Here is a 24,081-nt window from a genome sequence, read left to right on the forward strand (position 1 = left end):
TTAACTGCCCTGTTTAGAACGTTCTAATGGAAAGCAAGTTTCAAAGAGCACGAGAAATGTGTTAAGAAAAGCTTTTATATTTGTCATGTCACAAATCACCTGCGTACAAAAAACAGCTCTACCGATGCACTGACCTTTTATACCTTGTGTATGTGATACTGCCGCCATCTGGATATGCGCATATTGCTATCCAATGAATTTCGTCAATTCAGTGTACGTCAGTAGTATGTGGTATATATTGAGAATTGGTGTCTGACAGAACAGGAGGCATGCCGGAAAAAAGAAGGGACTCCACACTTTTTCACGAGAAATGGCACAAGAAACGTTCACCCTAGGTGAGTCTCTTTTGTTCTCAGTAATGTCATAAGAGGTTGCGCTATTAATGAAAATTAACTACGATAAAAATGTATCGTCTTCCGTGTCCTCTAGCAGAGCACTGCTAAAATCATCCCGTTTACTTTTATCACAAACTGAAGAGCTTGCACTAATTGTAATGTGTATGGCTTATATAGGTCAAACGACGCCTTAACACTCGCCAGACAATCGTATGAGGCATTGCCAGTTCTGTAATAGCGCGGCGAGTATACTTTTGTGGAGTCGGTTCAAACGCCTTGCCGAATTCTTTGCACCGCGTCATCAGAAGTGCGAGGTCGACCCCCCCGACAATGAATGTTTTTGGGTGAAAACGGGTTGTTGTTAAAGCGCCGACGAAAAGCACGTTGGACTGAAATCACAGACTCACTCTTTGTAAACTGCAGCGTGCAAAACGCCATCTGTTGATCGAACCCCATCTTACTTGTGACTGACTGAAAACTTAGAATAGGCATTGACTGACATCTAACGGCGCTTTTCTGAATATCTAGGCCACGCCCCATTCGAACAACAAACCTTTCCTTACTAGCAAATCACATTTTTCGTAATTATTACCATCCAAAAGATACCTGTGGTCTAGGGCTAGCGTCTTTGATTCATAATCAAAACGTATTAGGTCCCGGGTTCGATCCCCGGCACTGCCTAAATTTTGACAAATAATCAGCAGTGGCGGCCGAAGACTTCCGGCATAAGAAGTCAGCCTCATTCTGCCAACGGCCTTGTCAAAGAGGGCGGAGGAGCAGATAGAGGTTCAGGGCACTCTCTTGTCCTAGGGGTGGGAAAATGCCCCTAAAGGCGGAAGAATCAGCAATGATCAACGACATGAGGATGCAGAAGGCAATGGAAACCACTGCATTAAAGATACGTAACGTGTATCACAGGACATGTGGCCTGTATATGGCAAAAGATTCCGGAATAGTCCCCCATTCGGATCTCCGGGAGGGGACTGCCAAGGGGGAGGTTACCACGAGAAAAAGAGATTGAATAATCAACGAAATGATAATGTTCTACGAGTCGGGGCGTGGAATGTCAGAAGCTTGAACGTGGTAGGGAAACTAGAAAATCTGAAAATGCAAAGGCTCAAACTAGATATAGTAGGGGTCAGTGAAGTGAAGTGGAAGGAAGACAAGGATTTCTGGTCAGATGAGTATCGCGTAATTTCAACAGCAGCTGAAAATGGTGAAGGATTCGTTATGAATAGGAAGGTAGGGCAGAGGGCGTGTTACTGTGAACAGTTCAGTGACCGGGTTGTTCTAATCAGAATCGACAGCATACCAACACCGACAACGATAGTTCAAGTATACATGCCGACGTCGCAAGCTGAAGATGAACAGATAGAGAAAGTGTATGAGAATATTGAAAGGGTAATGCAGTATGTAAAGGGGGACGAAAATCTAATAGTCATGAGCGACTGGAATGCAGTTGTAGGGGAAGGAGTAGAAGAAAAGGTTACAGGAGAATATGGGCTTGGGACAAGGAATGAAAGAGGAGAAAGACTAATTGAGTTCTGTAACAAGTTACAGCTAGTACGGGTTTATTTCAATTAGATTACATCATGGTCAGACAGAGATTCCGAAATCAGATACTGGATTGTAAGGCGTACCCAGGAGCAGACATAGACTCAGATCACAATATAGTAGTGATGAAGAGCAGGCTGAAGTTCAAGACATTAGTCAGGAAGAATCAATACGCTAAGAAGTGGGATACGGAAGTTCTAAGGAATGACGAGATACGTTTGAAGTTCTCTAACGCTATAGATACAGCTATAAGGAATAGCGCAGAAAGCAACACAGTTAAAAAGGAATGGACGTCTCTAAAAAGGGCCATCACAGAAGTTGGGAAGGAAAACATAGATACAAAGAAGGAAGCTGCGAAGAAACCATGGGTAACAGAAGAAATACTTCAGTTGATTGATGAAAGGAGGAAGTACAAACATGTTCCAGGAAAATCAGGATTACAGAAATACAAGTCGCTGAGAAATGAAATAAATAGGAAGTGCAGGGAAGCTAAGACGAAATGGCTGCAGGGAAAATGTGAAGACATCGAAAAAGGTATGATTGCCGGAAGGACAGACTCAGCGTACAGGAAAGTCAAAACAACCTTTGGTGACATTAAAAGCAACGGTGGTAACATTAAGAATGCAACGGGAATTCCCCTGTGAAATGCAGAGGAGAGAGTACATAGGTGGAAAGAATACATTGAAAGCCTCTATGAGGATGAAGATTTGTCTGATGTGATAGAAGAAGAAACAGGAGTCGATTTAGAAGAGATAAGGGATCCAGTATTAGAATCGGAATTTAAGGGAGCTTTGGAGGACGTACGGTCAAATAAGGCAGAAGGGATAGATAACATTCCATCAGAATTTCTAAAATCATTAGGGGAAGTGGCAACAAAACGACTATTAACGTTGGTGTGTAGAATATATGAGTCTGGCGACATACCATCTGACTTTCGGAAAAGCATCATCCACACAATTCCGAAGACGGCAAGAGCTGACAAGTGCGAGAATTATCGCACGATCAGCTTAACAGCTCATGCATCGAAGCTGCTTACAAGAATAATATACGAAAGAATGGAAAAGAAAATTGAGAATGCGCTAGGTGACGATCAGTTTGGCTTTAGGAAAAGTAAAGGCACGAGAGAGGCAATTCTGACGTTACGGCTAATAATGGAAGCAAGGCTAAAGAAAAATCAAGACACGTTCATAGGATTTGTCGACCTGGAAAAAGCGTTTGACAATATAAAATGGTGCAAGCTGTTCAAGATTCTGAAAAAAGTAGGGGTAAGCTATAGGGAGAGACGGGTCATATACAATATGTACAACAACCAAGAGGGAATAATAAGAGTGGACGATCAAGAACGAAGTACTCGTATTAAGAAGGGAGTAAGACAAGGCTGTAGCCTTTCGCCCCTACACTTCAATCTGTACATCGAGGAAGCAATGATGGAAATTAAAGATAGGTTCAGGAGTGGAATTAAAATACAAGGTGAAAGGATATCAATGATACGATTCGCTGATGACATTGCTATCCTGAATGAAAGTGAAGAAGAATTAAATGATCTGCTGAACGGAATGAACAGTCTATTGAGTACACAGTATGGTTTAAGAGTAAATCGGAGAAAGATGAAGGTAATGAGAAGTAGTAGAAATGAGAACAGTGAGAAACTTAACATCAGGATTGATGGTCACGAAGTCAGTGAAGTTAAGGAATTCTGCTACCTAGGCAGTAAAATAAACAATGACGGACAGAGCAAGGAGGACATCGAAAGCAGACTCGCTATGGCAAAAAAGGCATTTCTGGCCAAGAGAAGTCTACTAATATCAAATACCGGCCTTAATTTGAGGAAGAAGTTTCTGAGGATGTACGTCTGGAGTACAGCATTGTAAGGTAGTGAAACATGGACTGTGGGAAAACCGGAACAGAAGAGAATCGAAGCATTTGAGATGTGGTGTTATAGACGAATGTTGAAAATTAGGTGGACTGATAAGGTAAGGAATGAGGAGGTTCTACGCAGAATCGGAGAGGAAAGGAATATGTGGAAAACACTGATAAGGAGACGGGACAGGATGATAGGACATCTGCTAAGACATGAGGGAATGTCTTCCGTTGTACTAGAGGGAGCTGTAGAGGGCAAAAACTGTAGAGGAAGACAGAGATTGGAATACGTCAAGCAAATAATTGAGGACGTAGGTTGCAAGTGCTACTCTGAGATGAAGAGGTTAGCACAGGAAAGGAATTCGTGGCGGGCCGCATTAAAACAGTCAGTAGACTGATGACAAAAAAAAACCCATCCAAAATCATGTTTGGTTTGACGTGTTCATTCTTTTTGAAACACCCTATATTTTACTGCGTCTAAGTACAACGCTCGATGTCTGTTCGCAGAGTAACTGCAGATAAGATACACCATTCTAACTTCACCTCTTTCAACGCGTTTAACCACTACAAACAAGTGAAAATAGTCTTATTCTGTTGTTTTCCTTAGTGGTACAAATACAACATAGAGAAGACAAAGGAAGTCGTCCTATACAAGATGGGCACGCGTAATACGCAACAATTTGATTTATTTCTTCAGATTTTTATTTTCCTGCCTGCAGCAGACCCTGGGCCTGCTGACACCGGGTATTAGCCGGATGCTACCCCCTTCACGCCCTGTCCATGTGATGGGAATGTGGACCTGTACTGAGAAGGTATCGCCACACTTGTCGCTGACGCTGTCAGACAATGCAGTCGTTCACGCCGGGCCTGGGGGAGGTCAGGTGAGCGGCTTTTTCTCGGGCAGCTCTCAGACCGTTCAGATCTTCCTTCCGCTCCTCTCCGGCCATGAGCTCCCCATCTTGTACGAGATGTAGAATTTTACATGTTTTCTGCTCGAGTATCATGTCGTTTTTGGAAACCCAGAATCTACTCTGTAGATTCCGGAAACAGCGATCGTGTGAGACCCAACTCGCTTTATTTGTTCATGAGACCCAGAAAATATTAGATACAGGCTTCCAGGTAGATGCTATTTTCCTTGACTTCCGCAAGGCGTTCGATACAGTTCCGCACTGTCGCCTGATAAAAAAAGTAAGAGCCTACGGAATATCAGACCAGCTGTGAGGCTGGATCGAAGAGTTTTTAGCAAACAGAACACAGCATGTTGTTATCAATGAAGAGACATCTACAGACGTTAAAGTAACCTCTGGCGTGCCACAGGGGAGTGTTATGGGACCATTGCTTTTCACAATATATATAAATGACCTATTAGATAGTGTCGGAAGTTCCATGCGGCTTTTCGCGGATGATGATACAGAGAAGTTGCAGCATTAGAAAATTGTAGCGAAATGCAGGAAGATCTGCACCGGATAGGCACTTGGTGCAGGGAGTGGCAACTGACCCTTAACATAGACAAATGTAATGTATTGCGAATACATAGAAAGAAGGATCCTTTATTGTATGATTACATGATATCGGAACAAACACTGGCAGCAGTTACTTCTGTAAAATATCTGGGGGTATGCGTGCGGAACGATTTGAAGTGGAATGATAATATAAAATTAATTGTTGGTAGGGCGGGTACCAGGTTGAGATTCATTGGGAGAGTCCTTAGAAAATGTAGTCCATCAACAAAGGAGGTGGCTTACAAAACACTCGTTCGACCTATACTTGAGTATTGCTCATCAGTGTAGGATCCGTACCAGACCGGGTTGACGGAGGAGATAGAGAAGATCCAAAGAAGAGCGGCGTGTTTCGTCACAGGGTTATTTGGTAACCGTGATAGCGTCACGGAGATGTTTAGCAAACTCAAGTGGCAGACTGTGCAAGAGAGGCGCTCTGCAATGCGGTGTAGCTTGCTCGCAAGGTTTCGAGAGGGTGCGTTTCTGGGTGAGGTATCGAATATATTGCTTCCCCCAACTTATACCTCCGGAGGAGATCACGAATGTAAAATTAGAGAGATTAGAGCGCGCACAGAGGCTTTCAGACAGTCGTTCTTCCCGCGAACCTTACGCGACTGGAACAGAAAAGGGAGGTAATGACAGTGGCAGGTAAAGTGCCCTCCGCCACACACGGTTGGGTGGCTTGCGGAGTATAAATGTAGATGTAGATGTAGAGATTTCAGAGTTCCTTTTTCTATCCCACAAAGGTAGAAAATAAACTATGCCAAGATTCAGTTCCAGCAGTGAACTTTGGCATTTTTACTTTAATAACTTGCAGCCATCTCCTAAACGTTGGATACCTACCTGCTCCTGACGTACATCCTATCGGTCAAACCGTTACGCATTTGCATGTATCCTCTCTATTGCAGGAAACAGGCCATAATAGTCGACCTGAATTAAAGTCTAGAGTAGAGTGGCGAAATCTGTTCCAAATGGGCCGAGCCACATGGTTCGACACCTGCATATTAATCCTACTGCTCGGAAGAAAGCTGATTCGCCAAATTCACTGGTATCCAAAATCAAAGCAGAAAACCTTTATTTACATCTGCTGTGTCTAACTCACGATGTAATCATACAATCTGTCAATAGATATCCGTATGATCGCGTTCCGTATAAAATAATCATTCTGGTCAACAGACAACCACACCAACGATGACGTCATGGCACCCATCTAATTTCTTGTGTATTCCCACAGCCACAGTCGCTGTGTACACAGTCACAGACGGTGCAGTATGGCACAGAGAAGATACCTACCAAGCTCTGTGCAATGGACTTCCATAGGAAGAATGTAAGCAGGACAATCGCAAATTGATGTGCCCCGATAGCTTAATGTGAATGGTTCTGTTGCTCTGATGTGGTGACAGTTTATAGAGACCGAAACTTCATTCCGAAGATAACGGCAGGATCGACCATGTATGACACGAGAAAAAGAGGACCGTTATTTAGCTGTAAGGGCACGACGATACCGACTTACTACTGCACGGCAACTGAAATCTAGCCTCCCACCATCCACTGTATCGAGGTAAACGGTGTACAGAAGGCTTCACAGAGACGTGCTGTATGTGTACCTCTGACACATCTTCAAAGAAGGGGACGTCTAGAGTTGAGTCGTTCGCATGCCACCTGGACTGTCGAACATGGGCCAATGTTCTCTTTACAGGTGATTTACGATTTGGTGTGGAGAGTGACTCCCGACGGATTCCCATCTGGAGGGAACGTGGGACACGTTTTCGGGACCCAAACATTGTCGAAAGAGACCTATATAGAGGAAGATCGCTAACGGTGTCAGCAGGGATCACGTTGACCACTGTAACATATCCTCATGAAATTCTACAGGCGAATCGGCAAGATGTAACTGCTCTCAGGTATCTTGGGACCTCATGTGCGGTTGTTGCAAGATCCTGTGGGCCAGACTTCGTTTTAATGGACGATAATGCTCGACCTCATAGAGCACGTGTGGTTGACATTTTCATGGAAACCAAAGATATTCCATGCATAGCTTGACCTCCTTGCTCTCCCAATTTCAATCCCATAGGTCACATCTGGAGTGCGCTTGGGAGACGTCACCATCCACCAACAACTCTCCAAGACCAAGACAGTGTATTGCTAAGCATAGTTCTGCTACCTAGTGAGGTCGCGCAGGAACACGGCAGAAGTCATTTCAAGGACGCACACATACCAAATAACATGAAAACAACATTTATTCCTTTTATAGACATACAAAAACCTGTTCTGGAACTTAGTTCACAAAGGAAGTACTTATCACGATTTGCTAAAAACTAAGTATAACAGGAAGAAATGAACGTGTGTGGCGTCTCTTTTCTATATTTATGTTATTTTCTGTATTCTTATTCGTGTCTCATTTCTTATGAGTAATAAATTGTAATTTAAAAAAGGCAAAGTGCGTAAAACAATAACGTATCACAACACAGATCTACTGTATTAGTCAAGTTGAGACATGACACAGAATACGTCAGAACGTGCATAAATTGTTTCTTATGTCAAAGTTTCAATGTGACGAAACAAAGTAAAATCATTCACTTCTCCTCTGGCGATTCCTGTTGAGAAAATTGAAAATGTAGTCTCAAACGAAAGTATATTGAGATATCTTGACTGATATTCTATTTTCAAATAATTAGCAAAAGTGGCCTTCAGCATGGTAATAAGTGAAATTTTTGGTCTGTTTCATCGACAATTAGTGACTCAAATTTATCTGCAAAACTGAATCTGCAGTTTTTCTGAATTACGCTTAAGTACTCTGTTAATTTTTCTACAGGCGACTCAGCGATTACTCATTTCGTAATTTCAAAGCGAGTAAGAGAACATAGAGTGAAAGCGTTTATTAGTATACAGACTTGGGAAACATTTTTACTTCATCGAACCTTAATATATACAGAATCAAGAATCATAGATGTATGTAAAACAGATAAATGCTTCACGCAGTACTTTGAAATAACTAAATAAAATACCTACAGTCTCCCACCATGTAAAACAGTTAAGATGTAATATATATATATATATATATATATATATATATATATATATATATATATATATAATTTACAAGTGTCAAATGAGCAGTGAGTTTCCATGTCATCTCACTCGAGTACTTGCCTCCCTGGATCCTTCACGGTGACAACATCTGTCACTGCTGACAGTAGGTTGGTTTTGGTCATACGAACCCAGACTGCATTGTTGACAGATACCTTGGCCTTCCCTCACACCCAATCGTACCTAATACCTACCCCTTCCCTTTTACCAGGCTTATTATAATGGTGGAATCAGAGATGGGCAGTTTATTCTATTTGTTAACATTCCTTGCCCAACTGGCATGGGTGCCATGTTCCCACCACCTTCCTTTTCATAAGGGGCCATTTAAATTCTACAACTCTTATTTACATAGATGCGTTTGGAAATTAGTGAGGTACCTTCCAAGAGCTTTAAGTAATTGTTAAGACGATGGTCTAATACCTTAAGTATTTACTAAATACGACATGTCAGTGACAATAGCATAGGACCATGCAGCATAACAGAACAGTGTTTACACGTGTGGCGGCTCGTGACCAAAGAAGACGGTGGTGCACTTTGTTCACGAAGGAAAACATCAACAGAAGAGAGAAAATCAGTACACTGCTCATGTTTTTATAATGCCTGATATAAACAGACCGCTAGCTCGTCTCACTCCTGCATCTACTCATAATAAAACCAAATTGTGTACACAGAAAAAACTCTTACTTTGGCAGAATAAAAGGAATTAAAATCAACTGCAGCTCTATGTACTCAAAAAGTGGTAGGCATGCTTTACTAACCTTTTTCGGCAGAACTGATGTTAACGCCGTTCGATTTTATCTCTGAATTGGGATGTAGTGGTGATCACTTGTACAGGAACTCTATTCTTCTTTCCTTCATATTTGCAAATCTTTCAATCTTTGATTGAAGTGTGCAACTCCTAAAACGAGGTCTTGTTCAATAGAATCGCCAGTGCTGACATTCTTTCTTGGTCCATAGTATTCCGCAAGAAGATTTTGATGCGTTTCATCGAAGAAAAACAACGTTCTGCTTGTGATGCGGTCATTGGAATTGTAATTATCGCTTTCAGGAGCTTCACAGATTCGTTCGGTGTATCACAAAGATTATTGTCTATTATGTAATCCAGAAAGCTTAAAGCTCCGTACATGCTTTTGAACTCCTCTCTTCCATAAATAACACAGAGTTCTGTACGAAGTTTTTTTGCTTCCAAAAAAGAGTAGCATTCAATAGCAGCTCTGGAAGAAGTTTCTGGAAAACTGGAAGAGTGAGTAAAGAATTTCTCTTGAAGTTACAGAGAGGATGCAACTAAGTGTCCAGTGAACTTGAATCCATCTTTTGCCTCGTAACTTATGACATCACATACTTCTTTTGCCTCCCGCAGTAGATTACACATCGCTGCGCCATCTTCAGTTCTCCCTCTTTTACGATACTCGTGTAAACCTGTTGAATTTTCACTCACTCCTTCCCTAATGTTAGCAATTTCACGCTCAAAAGCTGTCAGCTGATTTTGTACGTAAGTTGGGTCAATATCCCTTTTTTGTAGCTGGTTATACAAAATATCCGCATGGATCATGATTTCATGAAAAATGAAAGCCAAAAAATCAACTTTTCATCCTTCAAAATCGTTACTAAGCCACAGGCTTTTAGGATCGTGTTCTCATTATACAGTTTTTCCCCCTGGCTCATATTATTCATGCACTTCCCTGTATTCGAAAACGGTATTGACACTCCTTGACTGAAAATTCCAGTGGGCACTGAACGTGGCAGTCGTTTTCGTACTATTTCGTCGAGAACTGCTGTTGTTTGAGGAGATACTGAAAAGAAGCTGCAAAGTCCCTAAAGTTTAGAGAAGAATATTCGCACATTTTTATTAATGGAAGCGGCTTTAAGCATGATGAGATTCAATTGGTGGGCATAACAATGAATGTATAAAGCATTGGGAAACTTTTCCTTAACAAGTGCCCGCATCCCACGTGACGACCCATTCATGACTGCTGCACCATCATATGTTTGCTCTATTAGCTTATGTGGACAATTCCCCAAATGATTATTTATCTGTTCGATGATGGACGTTGCCAAACACTGGGCATCATACTTTTCTGGTGCTGTGAAGTTCGAAAATCTTTCAACTGGTTTTCCGTTAACGATGTACCTATATACTATAACAGTCTGGATAACACAGGCTACGTCACTGCTTTCTAATTTCCTCTTGGCAGACTTGAAGGATGCACTGGAGGAATTCATTCTGGATGGTTTTTGAGGTTCCTTTGAAAACTGTAGCTTACTCTAAATGCGATTTTAATACAGAGTATAATTCTGCACTAAAATTAATCAAGGAACGAAAAACACCAGGATTGGAAGATCATTCAGTCTCATCATGCCCTCTAAGCGCACGTTCCAAAGCACCACAGAAACAAATACAGTTAGTAATTAGATTCAATATGTATCTATTATCGGTAACTTTTTGGTTGTGTAATGCCACGGACCTTCTGTACCCACTGTCTAATTCTGTAGTTATATTTACATTGCCTAGAATTACCATATTCAAAACGTTATTTACATGGACTGAATGAAGTTCGTGTTTCCTAATTTTGTCATGGAAGTGTTGAATGTCACAGACTTCGTGTTTAGACCATGAAAGATCTCCTCCAGATAATAAACAAGAAAAACAAAATAAGGCATTTTTCATGTCACAGACACACCGCCATTCACGCTTGTTGTACTGTTCAGAGTTAAATTTCCTACTGAATAGGCGACTTTTCGTTTTAACGGTCTGCGAAATTGTTAAAGCAGGAGTCGGTCTACCTGGCCTCTTGATTTCTAATTTTTCTTAAAACTTCCGTGAACTGAAGGGTTCAGAGAGTAGTCAATTTACCTGATTCATTATTTCACGTATTAACTTGTCGCTTGAGCCTCAGAGTTCACTGTAGCACATGCTAAAATAACTAACATAACGCACAGGAAATAGTTCGCTCGCAGCTACACCTGAACAGGTGAGTTGGCGCGAGAATCCCGCTTTGTTCGAAGATGCGATAGTTCTGTTTGCCTTCGGAAGAGTTCGGGCCCTCTTCCTACGGCTGGCAGGGTAGCCCAGGTGAGGTGTTTATACACACAAGGCCCGCATATGAGTACATTGTTGCCAAGCGTTGCCCACACACCCCCTCTGAGGCACTCTAGTCCGCGTTTGCAGCCACAGTGCAAACCCACTGTCGCCATCAGCACATTCCGTCCAACTCCGCTGTGTTCGGCGTTAGGAGCCCGGGCATTTCAAAAGAGATAAATGGCGCGCTGCTTCTCCACTAGTATAGAACGCTCAGAAGGCAAACACAGTTGAACAAAATTATTCCTTGGAGGTAGTTCAAACCTGCAAGCTAATACAGCAATCACCCTGGTTTACACAAATAATGGATGACTTAAAACTACAAAAGTCAGAGGGTACAATAAGCAAAAGAGGTTTTTAACTGTGCACCATCAGCAAAATAAAATAATGAAAATTTCCAACTTGTCCATTCAAATATATAGTTATTACAAAAAGGTACACACACACACACACACACATATATATATATATATATATATATATATATATATATATATATATATATATATATATATAGGGTGTTTCAAAAATGACCGGTATATTTGAAACGGCAATACAAACTAAACGAGCAGCGATAGAAATACACCGTTTGTTGCAATATGCTTGGGACAACAGTACATTTTCAGGCAGACAAACTTTCGAAATTACAGTAGTTACAATTGTCAACAACAGATGGTGCTGCGGTCTGGGAAACTCTATAGTACGATATTTTGCACATATCCACCATGCGTAGCAATAATATGGCTTAGTTTCTGAATGAAATTACCCGAAACCTTTGACAACGTGTCTGGCGGAATGGCTTCACATGCAGATGAGATGTACTGCTTCAGCTGTTCAATTGTTTCTGGATTCTGGCGGTACACCTGGTCTTTCAAGTGTCCCCACAGAAAGAAGTCACAGGGGTTCATGTCTGCCGAACAGGGAGGCCAATCCACGCCGCCTCCTGTATGTTTCGGATAGCCCAAAGCAATCACATGATCATCGAAATATTCATTCAGGAAATTAAAGACGTCGGCCGTGCGATGTGGCCGGGCAACATCTTGCATAAACCACGAAGTGTTCGCAGTGTCGTCTAAGGCAGTTTGTACCGCCACAAATTCATGAAGAATGTCCGGATAGCGTGATGCAGTAATCGTTTCGGATCTGAAAAATGGGCCAATGATTCCTTTGGAAGAAATGGCGGCCCAGACCAGTACTTTTTGAGAATGCAGGGAGGATGGGACTGCAACATGGGGTTTTTCAGATCCCCATATGCGCCACTTCTGTTTATTGACGAAGCCGTCCAGGTAAAAATAAGTTTCGTCAGTAAACCAAATGCAGCCCACATGCACATCGCCGTCATCAATCATGTGCACTATATAGTTAGCGAATGTCTCTCGTGCAGCAATGGTAGCGGCGCTGAGGGGTTGCCGCGTTTGAATTTTGTATGGATAGAGGTGTAAACTCTGGTGCATGAGACGATACGTGGACGTTGGCGTCATTTGGACCGCAGCTGCAACACGGCGAACAGAAATCCGAGGCCGCTGTTGGATCACCTGCTGCACTAGCTGCACGTTGCCCTCTGTGGTTGTCGTACTCGGTCGCTCTACCTTTCCAGCACGTTCATCCGTCACGTTCCCAGTCCGTTGAAACTTTTCAAACAGATCCTTTATTGTATCGCTTTTCGGTCCTTTGGTTACATTAAACCTCCGCTGAAAACTTCGTCTTGTTGCAACAACACTGTGTTCTAGGCGGTGGATTTCCAAGACCAGAAAAATCCTCTGTTCTAAGGAATAAACCATGTTGTCCACAGCACACTTGCACGTTGTGAACAGCACACGCTTACAGCAGAAAGACGACGTACAGAATGGCGCACCCACAGACTGCGTTGTCTTCTATATCTTTCACATCACTTGCAGCGCCATCTGTTGTTGAAAATTGTAACTACTGTAATTTCGAAAGTTTTTCCGCCTGAAAATGTACTGTTGTCCCAAGCATATTGCAACAAACGGTGTATTTCTATCGCTGCTCGTTTAGTTTTTATTGCCGTTTCAAATATACCGGTCATTTTTTAAACACCCTGTACTTGAAATATTTGATAATTGTTCACAGAGCCCATAGTGTTTAAATAGTGTCTTTTACTAGCTTGGAGAATACAGATTAACACATATTAGATCAGAATAATTCTAAAGGACAGAAGAGGTGTCACTTACAATAACTGAGAGTGTAAATTCCACAAAACTTGTGGGTGCATGCACATCTGGAAGATGTTTGCATATAGCTAAGCTCTTGAAGCTTATTCATAACTTGCTTTCAGTGAATACTCCATCAGTCTTACAATAAAAACATTCAAATTAATGTGAAACTATTTTACCATGCAAGTAGAAAACTTGTACTGTAAACTTTTTATTTTAATTTTATTCTATTTTAATTTTTAGTATTTTGACTGCTTGATGCAGCCTGCAATGAGATCCTATGCTGCGGCAACCTCTTCATCTCAGTATAAGTTTGGCACACTAAACCCTCAAATAACTGCAGAATGTAATCCTGTCTCTGTCTTCATCTACAGGTTTTACCCTCTACAGCTCTCTCTAGTACTGTGGAAGCCATTCACTGGTGCCTCAAGCGATGTCCAATCATGCTGACCCTATATCTTGTCTGTGTCAGTCCATGATTCACAACAAAAAATTCTGTACTCCACATGTGTGTACATTCTCAGAAATTTCCTGAGCTTTAGACCTATGTTTGATATTAGTAGCCTTCTCTTGACCAGGAATGCTCTCTTTGACAGTGATAGTATGCATTTTGTGTCCTTTTTGATTAACCCATCGTGGGCTATATTCTTTCCAAGGTAGGAGAATAACTTTACTTCGTCTACTATATGATAACCAGTTTTGATGTTTAGTTTCTCAGTATTCTCATTTTGCTACTTCTTATTAGTTCTGTCTTTTTGCAGTTTATCCTCAATCTATGTTCTCGACTCATGGGAATACAGAATGAAATAAGAAGGGCGGTCATGTTTAGATAGAAAAGATAGTGGTAGACAGAATAGAACTGGGTGCGAAAACGAAACCGAGAAAATGCAACAATCTGTCGTCGCTAACCCACGACTCCTAAGTTACTAGGCCTTGGAGGAATGGTCAAATCTCTAAAAACACTGAAATCCTCCCATGCCCCATCTCAGTTTTTCCCATGGCTGGCGTCAAGTGGTACTTGAGTTGCCAATTTCTCTGCCATAAGGGCAGGAAGGAGTCCAGCACCTATCAGTGATGTGATATGCCAATTCCCATCTCCTACGACTTGTTACCGTTGTAAGAACGTGTCACGGATCGTTACCACATGACGAAATCTGAAGAAAAGTCCAGCCGCCTCTGCCCACAGCGTAAGATGGGCCACTTAATGAAAAGCCAAGGTGCCACACAAACTTTACTTCGTCCCCAATATGTGGAGTTATTCTCCATTGAATAAATCTGTTGCTCTCGTCTCTGACACATCATTTCTCACTTGGCCCAACGCCAAAATGTTCCTATGGCACGAAACTGTGCATATTCTATCATCAAAAACTCCTGAATGCTCTCTTAGCCATTGCGTATGAATGGATATGTTATCTTTGTGGTAACTCCAATTTTTGCCTTCGCACTTGTCTGTTAACTCTTTAACTATTACGTGAAGGTGTGGGAATTATATTGTTTCTACTGATTTCACGTATGTTCAGGCATTTAAGACAGATCCAAATTTCATATGGACATGAAGACATTCGGCTGGCATCACTATCATATTGTGAAACGGCGTTCACATTTTCTGGGGGTTTTCCCAATATAGAACATATAAAAATGACCAGAGGAATATTACATCTCAAGTCAGTTTTTGACACAAGAAGTACTCTTGTACATAGATAGTGGCCTGATCTTATGTGGCTTGCATACTTTGGTTAACTCTGTAAGCGGGAAGCGACTCTTGTCTTGTTTGTAACTGCTCCTCAGATCCCTGATTTCATAACGTACATGTCGCTATTTGCTCTTGCAGGTCTCTGCCAGACAACCCTGCAACTCATTCTATGGTCGAGCATGTAGTAGTCATGACGTCTGCTGAAAACGAGTAGACAAGAAAGTTGAACTGCACTTACACGAACAGCCTAGACCATGAACTCAGGGTTCCGTGTCTGAAAACAGGAGTGTGGCGCCTCGTTCTTTTGAGGACTCGCATGAGCAGCTGGGTGGATGTAAAGGAAAGCCTGTAGCGACACTTACAGTCTTTCGCGTGACGAGACGTCAATGATACAGTGTGAGGCGTGGAGGGTGACTTCAGCAGTGGCCCATGTTGGTGGCTGGCACATCAGGCGGGCGGAACCATTGTGGATGCGCTGAGATGATGCTGGTTGCTTTAACCAACACGCAGCTGCTACACTGCTCTCTTGGTGTGGATCAAGAGATGAATGCGGAACATTCCAGCTACAGAGGGATGCAGAGTGGTGGTCTACAGGTTGTGATAAGATAGTACTGCCCTGGTAAGGGCTGTTGAAACACACCTGGGCAGGACCAATCGGCTGGCCACAACATACAGCAGGCTGGAATTTGCCTGTGCTGCAGTGGTGGAATTCGCTAATGGAGCGCTTGCCAGGCAACAAGGCGATGCACTGCAGCCAGACTCATGGCAAGGCAATAGCCGCAACGTTTACTCAATCAGACAAGAGGCATTAAGCATGAACCTAAATTTTAAAGGCCTCCCTTAGGACTTAAAGCTGGAGAATCCCATTTCTGACAGCAATTTGTACCGTCGTAGAAGGGACAGCTGCATACGATGGATGAGGATGTGGAGAAGCTCACCTCAGCTAGACTCTGAAGCCAGTCACCTGTCTAAATGAACGTAGTGGGTCGAGAAGTAGGAAGACAGAAAATGTTCGTTTATGAATCAGCTACTGGCTGATCAAAAAGACACAGAGACAAAGACGGTTGGCTGTCGCCATCCATTCTGTAAGGGAGCTGCAGCACAAGGGATGACCAAACTGTACTCTACAATATGATTTTGCAGTGCCTGTGTTATTCTGATTACGATGCAAAGTTCCTTTGGACCTGCATGCATATCCATGAGAGCAGGCACTGCGGCGACTACAGATGCGTGGTTTGCGACGTATAAAGTTTCGGTCTGGCCGTGAGCGGTGCAGGGATAGCCAGATGATAAGGCGAAAGCTCGCGATAAGCGGGAAATCGGGGTTAGAGTCCCGGTCTGGCACAAACTTTCATTGTCGTCATTCCATTCTACAGCTGAAGGTTGTCCTTATGCACAACTGCAAATTCATTTCATGTAAAGTGGACTCCAGTCCTAGAATGAGCCAGCAATCGACAAGTGACTATTGACCCATGCTTCCTATTGGCTCACCATGGTGACACCTGAGGTTGGCTTTGTCAGCAAAATACCGATAACAACAGTGTCTGCTGTTGCCATGGTTCTATCCAGCATGTAGGTTCTGAGAAAACTCTTATAAAACAGATAGTTAAAAAATTTGGAATGAAATTTTGTATCGGAACCCTGTAATATTTCCAGACTGGCTACTTGTCCTGTACACAGTACGGTACAAATGCTGTTGATAATCGATAAACGTTACATAATATACTCGATCTGGGTTCTAGCAAATGTAAGACTCATGTTATCATTACACCTATTCCTCATGGACTTTAATCAACCCATTTACTGAAATGTGAGTATAAGTATAAAAAACTCTGTTCCCTAAATTGTGCAAGGTTTCTGGATCTTCACTCCATACACAATTAAAAAATGCCTCCACAAATAGAAATCTAACGGTCATAAATCCAGGGAATGTGGCAGCCACTCCACAACACCCCCTATGACTTGTACATCTGTGGGGAAACTGGATAACAGTAATGCCCTGACAGCTAGCTCATAATAATGTGTAGCACGATTCTGCTGACATATTGGTTGAGTGATGTACATGCTACATGTATTACATAAACATGCCACTTACATCCAACCAAAATCGACAGATCCCAATGCATGGCGTTACAGTGTATCACTAGTTATGACTCTAATGACCCAACTTCAGAACTGGTATCTTGTCACCAGAGTGATACATTGACCAATCACCTAATACCCATCTCGGTCATTTCAAATCTTGATGCAACAGCAACATTCATGTTACTTATGCATGTTTCTCTGGGGTTGCTGTTTGAGGACATCTGCTGCATGATGGATTGTTGTCACCTACGCTATTGGGTCAACTACTGCTATCAACAAGCCACAAACCCTTACTGACCGAAAGGAATGTAAACATTATTTCATACATGCTGACTGGCAAATGTAGTGTTTTCTCACAATTACCACTTCAGAATGTCGTACAGTGATGGTTACGTTTGTGTTAGATACTACCATGGTGACCACAACGTGGTAGCATGTGTATTGAGTGACTTGGCGGATAAACTTCGCTTGCGATGGCATATGGCCTGTACTAATAAAGGCAACATTCTAGGGTTTCGATCCTGATGTACTGTTATTTTTCTAGGTAATACCATACGTCATACTTCAGCGAGACAATGCCCAGATGAGATTGATGATTAATGTGGGAATCTCATTTAAAAATGGTTGTACCACTGCTTTGAGTACTTGCATGTTTGGTTCATTATTTGTCCATCGAATCTGCCTGATACGTAGTTTGCCAACCCTTATTCATTACCGTCCTCCATTGTCACAGTTGGATCTATATGGACACAGATATAAAAAGTGTTTAGAGTGAACTCCAGGTTGCACATGCAGGGTGTTTTCGAATTTTTGCCAAGATCTTTAGAGACCCCGATTCCAGCACATGAATATATTATAACATATTGAACGCTTAGTGCTCTGAACATATTTCGACAGCCATTGAAATCTCTTCCACTGGTGTTTTGTCATTAACCTGAACTATTGTGATACTCTGTTATCGTACAGTTCAAATGGCTCTGAGCACTATGGGACTCAACTGCTGTGGTCATCAGTCCCCTAGAACTTAGAACTTCTTAAACCTAACTAACTTAAGGACATCACACACATCCATGCCCGAGGCAGGATTCGAACCTGCGACCGTAGCAGTCGCACGGTTCCGGACTGCGCGCCTAGAACCGCGAGACCACCGCGGCCGGCTATCGTACAGTTGTTTTTCTGCCAATCCACGAGCATGTTGGTACCCTTGTTGTCCTGGTGGCAGGTTCTACATCGGCCCAGTGCAGGTGCTGATGGTGGTGCACCCAGACGATGTTCAACACATCATGCTGACATCGAAGATGGTAGACCGTGACCCCTTCTTGTGCCGTACCATACGGATCTTTCTCGGTGATGGCTTACTCTCCGTCAATGGCAGCCAGTGGAAGACACACCGCAAACTTATCAACCCAACATTTCACTCTGAGGTGAGTTAACCAGACCAAGTAAAACTTACTAAAATGTTCTGGACTGTTATCCCGTGGTCAGATGAATTTCTTGTTCAAACACAACGATTCATCTCTGTTTTCAGAAGAGATACTGCTTGTGGCTTTTGCATCTCGTGACTCGCTACAACCATACTTCACATGTCGTTCGTTGGCGCGGACTTATAATTGGATTTCAAACATAAGTTAATCTGACCACGTCCTAAATAGCAGAATAAAAATACTCAGTTTCACATTGCCATCCATGAATGCTAATGTTTTGCAATATGCCTAGGTATAACACATATTTAAACGGCAGCTACATTAGATACTTATTGTCCATGCAAGGTACTCTAAGTTGACTTAACCATGTTCCGTTTTTTGTTAAAGACTAACAGGAATGTGTAAAATACACAAGCAGAATATGAAAAAACAGTTTTTTGCTGTGACTGCATATGAAGGAACATTTTATTCACATCCTACACAGGTAGTACGCTGTTTACGATCACTATTCCAATATCAAACATCTCAGGACTCATACACTTCAACGATGCTATTAACATTTAATTTTAAGACGGGATTTCAAGAGAAAACGAGCGAAACTTTTTATCTCACAATATAATCATCCTCATCTCTATCAAAAGTGTTATAAGCTACAAACCACAATAGACCGAAGACACACTGATGAGCAAAAACGTTATGACCCCCTGCTTAATAACTCGTTTGGCCGTCTTTGGAAAAAATAAGTCACTGATTCGACATATCAGGGACCTAACAATCTGATGGTGGGTTTGTGAAAGCATGTGGCGTTAGATGTCTACATACAGGTCCTGTAATTCGCGTAAATAACTCTCCACTGATATGCGTACAGATAATGGCACCCAATAGGGACCCAGATAGGTTCCATAGGATTTACATCTGGCGAATTTACAAACCGAGACATCAACGTGAATTCACTAAATTCCTCATCCGAAAACTATACCACGGTTCTGGCTCTGAGCGTGGACATTATACTGCTGAAAGATGATATCCCCATTGGGGAAGACGTCAAGCATGGAGGCATGCAGATAGCTTGCAGCTGTCAGTGTGTGTTCTATTACTACCACAGGTCTCATGCAAGCGCAGGAGAATGTCTGCCATAGGATAATACAGCTCCCACCAGCCTGAATCCGTGTCACGCTGCACGTTTCGAGCTCCGTTCACCTCGATGACAGCGTCTGTGGAGAGGACCATCGATCTAAAATATGGTTCACCCGAACAGCCGACACGTTTCCATTGGTCGACGGTCGACTCCCGATGGCCCCGTGCCCAATACAGTGGTAATTGGCGATGTCGCTGGGTCAACATGTAAACATGTAGGGGTGGTCTGATACCGAGTTCAATGTTCAACAATATACGATGAACGGTGAGCACCAAAACACTTGTGAATGCACCAGCATTGTGCTCTTTTGGCAGAGCTGCCACAGATCACCATCTGTCCTAATTTGCAGATCAGACAGTACTCCAAGTTCCACGTTCTGTGAAGAGTTATGTACGTTCTAACATTTAACAAATAGTGGTAGTTTCATTGTCCTACCTCTTTCCGTAGATGCTCAAGACGGTAGCATATGAATATTCACCCAGCTTGGCAGTTTTCAAGATACTCTTTCAACGGCCACATATCTCAATGAAGTCACTCATTTGCAGGCCATATGTTTGCTAGGGTGATCCTCATCCATCTCTGTTCCACTTACACATTCAACCACGTCATGTGACTGCAACGTCACCAGGCTGCGTTCAGTCTCACAGTAGGTCGTGGTCATAATGTTTTGCCTTATCAGTGCAGACCGGACAGAACCCTGTGGTACACAGTTCCGGATTGTTCCGATTTAGGGTGCATGTTGCTATGTGATGGACAAAGAAGCTGGACTCTCCGGTTTCTATCTTGTAGATGGCATAATATCCACCTTCTGCCAGTTGCAGCTGGAGAGGAAGCTCGTTGAGGGTGTTTGCTGGATTCCAGCTGCTGGGGAGATACCTGGAGGCCTTCCACGAGGGTGGTCTCTACCTGGTCGAGCGTCTGGCGAAGACTGGAGGCGCCACGACCGAGGTCCACCCTTCGGTGACTTTGGCAGCGCTCCGCACCGTCGCCAGCACTATCATTGGGCTCAACCCTGACGTCATGATACCAGATGCCTTGTCAGAGGATGAGATCTCTACCGCCTGTCGTGACACTATGAGTGCTATGCAGGTAAGGCTGATTACAACAGAAACTTCACCGCCTCTCTTTCCAACGACGGCGTTTTATGCTGCTAAGTCTACGTCTGTACTCCATAGGCGAACTTACCATCTGTGTCGTAGGAAATATTCCTGAACGGCAAGTGTTCGGCAGAGACCGACGGTGTCTCCAGAAGCCCCCAATGTAGTGTGATATGACTGCCCATTATCTTTACATATGATATGACAGGCACAGTGAGGAGCAGTCATCGAACATCTGCTGATGACACTGTAGTACGCGGGAATCTGTCATTGCTGAATAACTATAGAGAATACTGGATTACTTAGATACAGTAACAGTTTATTGTGGGGAATGGTAACTTGGTCTAAATTTTGAAAAAAATATTAGTTAATTTGGGTGAGAAGAAAATTTAGCAATGTAAAATTAGCAGTGTGGTGCTTGCCGCAGTCGCCACTGTTAAGTATCTAGGTGCAAAGTTGCAAAGTGAAATGAAATGGAACGAGAACGTGATGTCGGCTATAGGAAAGGTGAATGCCGTATCGTTTTGTTGGGAGAATTTTAGGAACGTGTTGCTCATCCAAAGAGGGGACTGCATGCAGAACTCTCGTGTGACCCATTCTTCAGAACTGCTCGAGCGTTTCAGGTACCCACCAGTCCGGATAAAGGAACACATGAAACAGTTAGAGGCTTGCTGCTCGTTTTATTACTGCTAGTTTCGCTCAAAACTGGAATATTATGGAAATGCTCCGTGAACTCAAACTGGAGTCTCGGGAGGGAAGAAGACTTTTTTGTAACTAAACAGCTGAGAACATTTAGAGAACGGGCACAGGCTACAGACTTCACAATAGTCGATGACGGTGTCCGAAATACACTATCTGATCAAAAGTATGCGGACACCCCAGAAAACATACGTTTTTCATATTAGGTGCATTTTGCTGACACCGACTGCCAGGTACTCCATACCAGTGACCTCAGTAGTCATTAGATATAGTGAGAGAGCAGAATGGGACGCTCCGCGGAACTCACGGACTTCAAACTTGGTCAGGTGACTGGGTGTCACTTGTGTCATACGTCTGTACGCGAGATTTCCACGCTTCTAAATATCCGTAGGCCCACTGTTTCCGATGTGATAGTGAAGTGGAAACGTGAAGAGACAAGTACGGCACAAAAGCTTACAGGCCGACCTCGTCTGTTGACTGACAGAGACCGCCGACAGTTGAAGAGCGTAGTAATGTGTAATAGGTAGACATCTATCCAAACCATCACACAGGAATACCAAACTGCATCAGGGTCCACTGCAATTACTATGATAGTTAGGTGGGAGATGAGAAAACTTGGATTTCATGGTCGAGCGGCTGCTCATAAGCCATACATCGCGCCGGTAAATGTCAAACGACGCCTCGCTTGGTGTAAGAAGCGTAAACATTGGACGATTGAACAGTGGAAAAACGTTGTGTGAAGTGACGAATCACAGTACACAATGTGCTGAGCCTATGGCAGGGGGTGGGTATAGCGAATGCCCGTTGAACGTCATCTGCCAGCGTGTGTAGTGCCAACAGTAAAACTCGGAGGCGGTGGTGTTATGGTGTGGTCGTGTTTTTCATGGAGGGAGCTTGCACACTGTGTTGTTTTGCGTGGCACTACCACAGCACATGCCTACATTGATGTTTTAAGCACTTTATTGCTTCCCACTGTTGTAGAGCAATTATGGGATGGCGATCGGGTACCTGTGCATAATGCACGGCCCCTGTGGCGGAGTGGTTACACGACAATAACACCCTGAAATATACTGGCCTGCACAGTCATGACCTAATCCTACAGAACACCTTTGGGATGTTTTGGAACTCCGACTTCGTACCAGGGCTCACCGACCGACATCAATGCCTCTCCTCAGTGGAGAACTCCGTGAAGAATGGGTTTCTATTCTCCAAGAAACCTTCCAGCACCTTATTGAACGTATACCTGCGAGAGTGGAAGCTGTCATGAAGGCTAAGGCTGGGCCAACACCATATTGAATTCCAGAATTAATGATGGAGGGCGCCACGATCTTGTAAGTCATTTTCAGCCAGGTGTCCGGACACTTTTGATAACATAGTGTATTGGTGTTTGGGTTGGGCTTTCAAAATAAATGTTTCAGCACAGCTTTGAATTCAACCTTTTATACAACGACAGAAGCTCAGCACAATAGGCTGTGGGGGTGGTAGCACTGGACGAAGCGACGCATCAGGCAATCACGTCTCTGTCCTCTCATTGTCTAACACTGGATGAAAATAGTGCAGCTAATTTGCGCTTCGTTTAGGCGAAACCTATTTTCTCCATTTCGATATGTATGGTGTCATATCTCTGAACTATGTTCCGCCTAGTGACATCAATTTGCAGGTACGTTAAGTGGTATGTGTCAACATACATAATGTATTGTAGGTAGAATTAGTAATAATAAAATGATCAATTGAAGTGTGCTGCCTCATGTTGAAGCTTTAGTGCATGAACATCGAAAATTCAGAAGGCGATAAACATTTTTCCTTTTATAAGCTTTTTGGAGGTTGTTAGAGACAAGTTTGGTAAAAGTTAGAAATATTTTGTAAAGGTTGTTGGAACTCGCTCAGTGCTCTCAGTCGCAATTGCTGGATGAATATAGTATGGGTAATGTGTGCACTTTCCGTTTTGCTTTCTCATGACGTACACACAGTTTCTATATACAGGGTGTCCGAGCTATCTTGTCCACCCAAAATATCTCTGGAACAATAACAGCTATTGGAAAACGACTTTCCACCCAAAATATCTCTGGAACAATAACAGCTATTGGTAAACGACTTTCACCGGTATCAATGTAGAGCTGGGGCCCATTTAATGTACATATTTGGAAACATTCTAAAAAGAAAGCATATGTGTTTTTCAACACAAACTTACATTTTTTTAAATGGACCTCCTATATTTTTTCTTCAGCAATCCATAGCATGACAAAGCACATACACAATGGCGTTGATTGCATCGCAATATTCCCATTACATCCCGAGATACTGAGACGCGAAGTTGACGCTTGAAACACCCGACATGCGCTGCTAACGTACGT

General features: G+C 42.8%; 1 protein-coding gene across 1 annotated transcript in view; it reads left to right on the forward strand.

Annotated features, from left to right (window-relative positions):
• Nucleotides 1-24,081, forward strand: part of LOC126292129 (cytochrome P450 4C1-like) — a 132,359-nt gene that overhangs the window by 71,233 nt on the left and 37,045 nt on the right. Inside the window, exons 3-4 of the mRNA XM_049985962.1 lie at nt 18,592-18,793; nt 20,793-21,020. Of these exons, the coding sequence (XP_049841919.1) occupies nt 18,592-18,793; nt 20,793-21,020 (430 nt within the window). The remainder of the gene's footprint in view (nt 1-18,591; nt 18,794-20,792; nt 21,021-24,081) is intronic.

Source organism: Schistocerca gregaria, chromosome 9 (genome assembly GCF_023897955.1).
Source record: "Schistocerca gregaria isolate iqSchGreg1 chromosome 9, iqSchGreg1.2, whole genome shotgun sequence".
In the NCBI taxonomy this organism is placed as follows: Eukaryota; Metazoa; Arthropoda; class Insecta; order Orthoptera; family Acrididae; genus Schistocerca; species Schistocerca gregaria.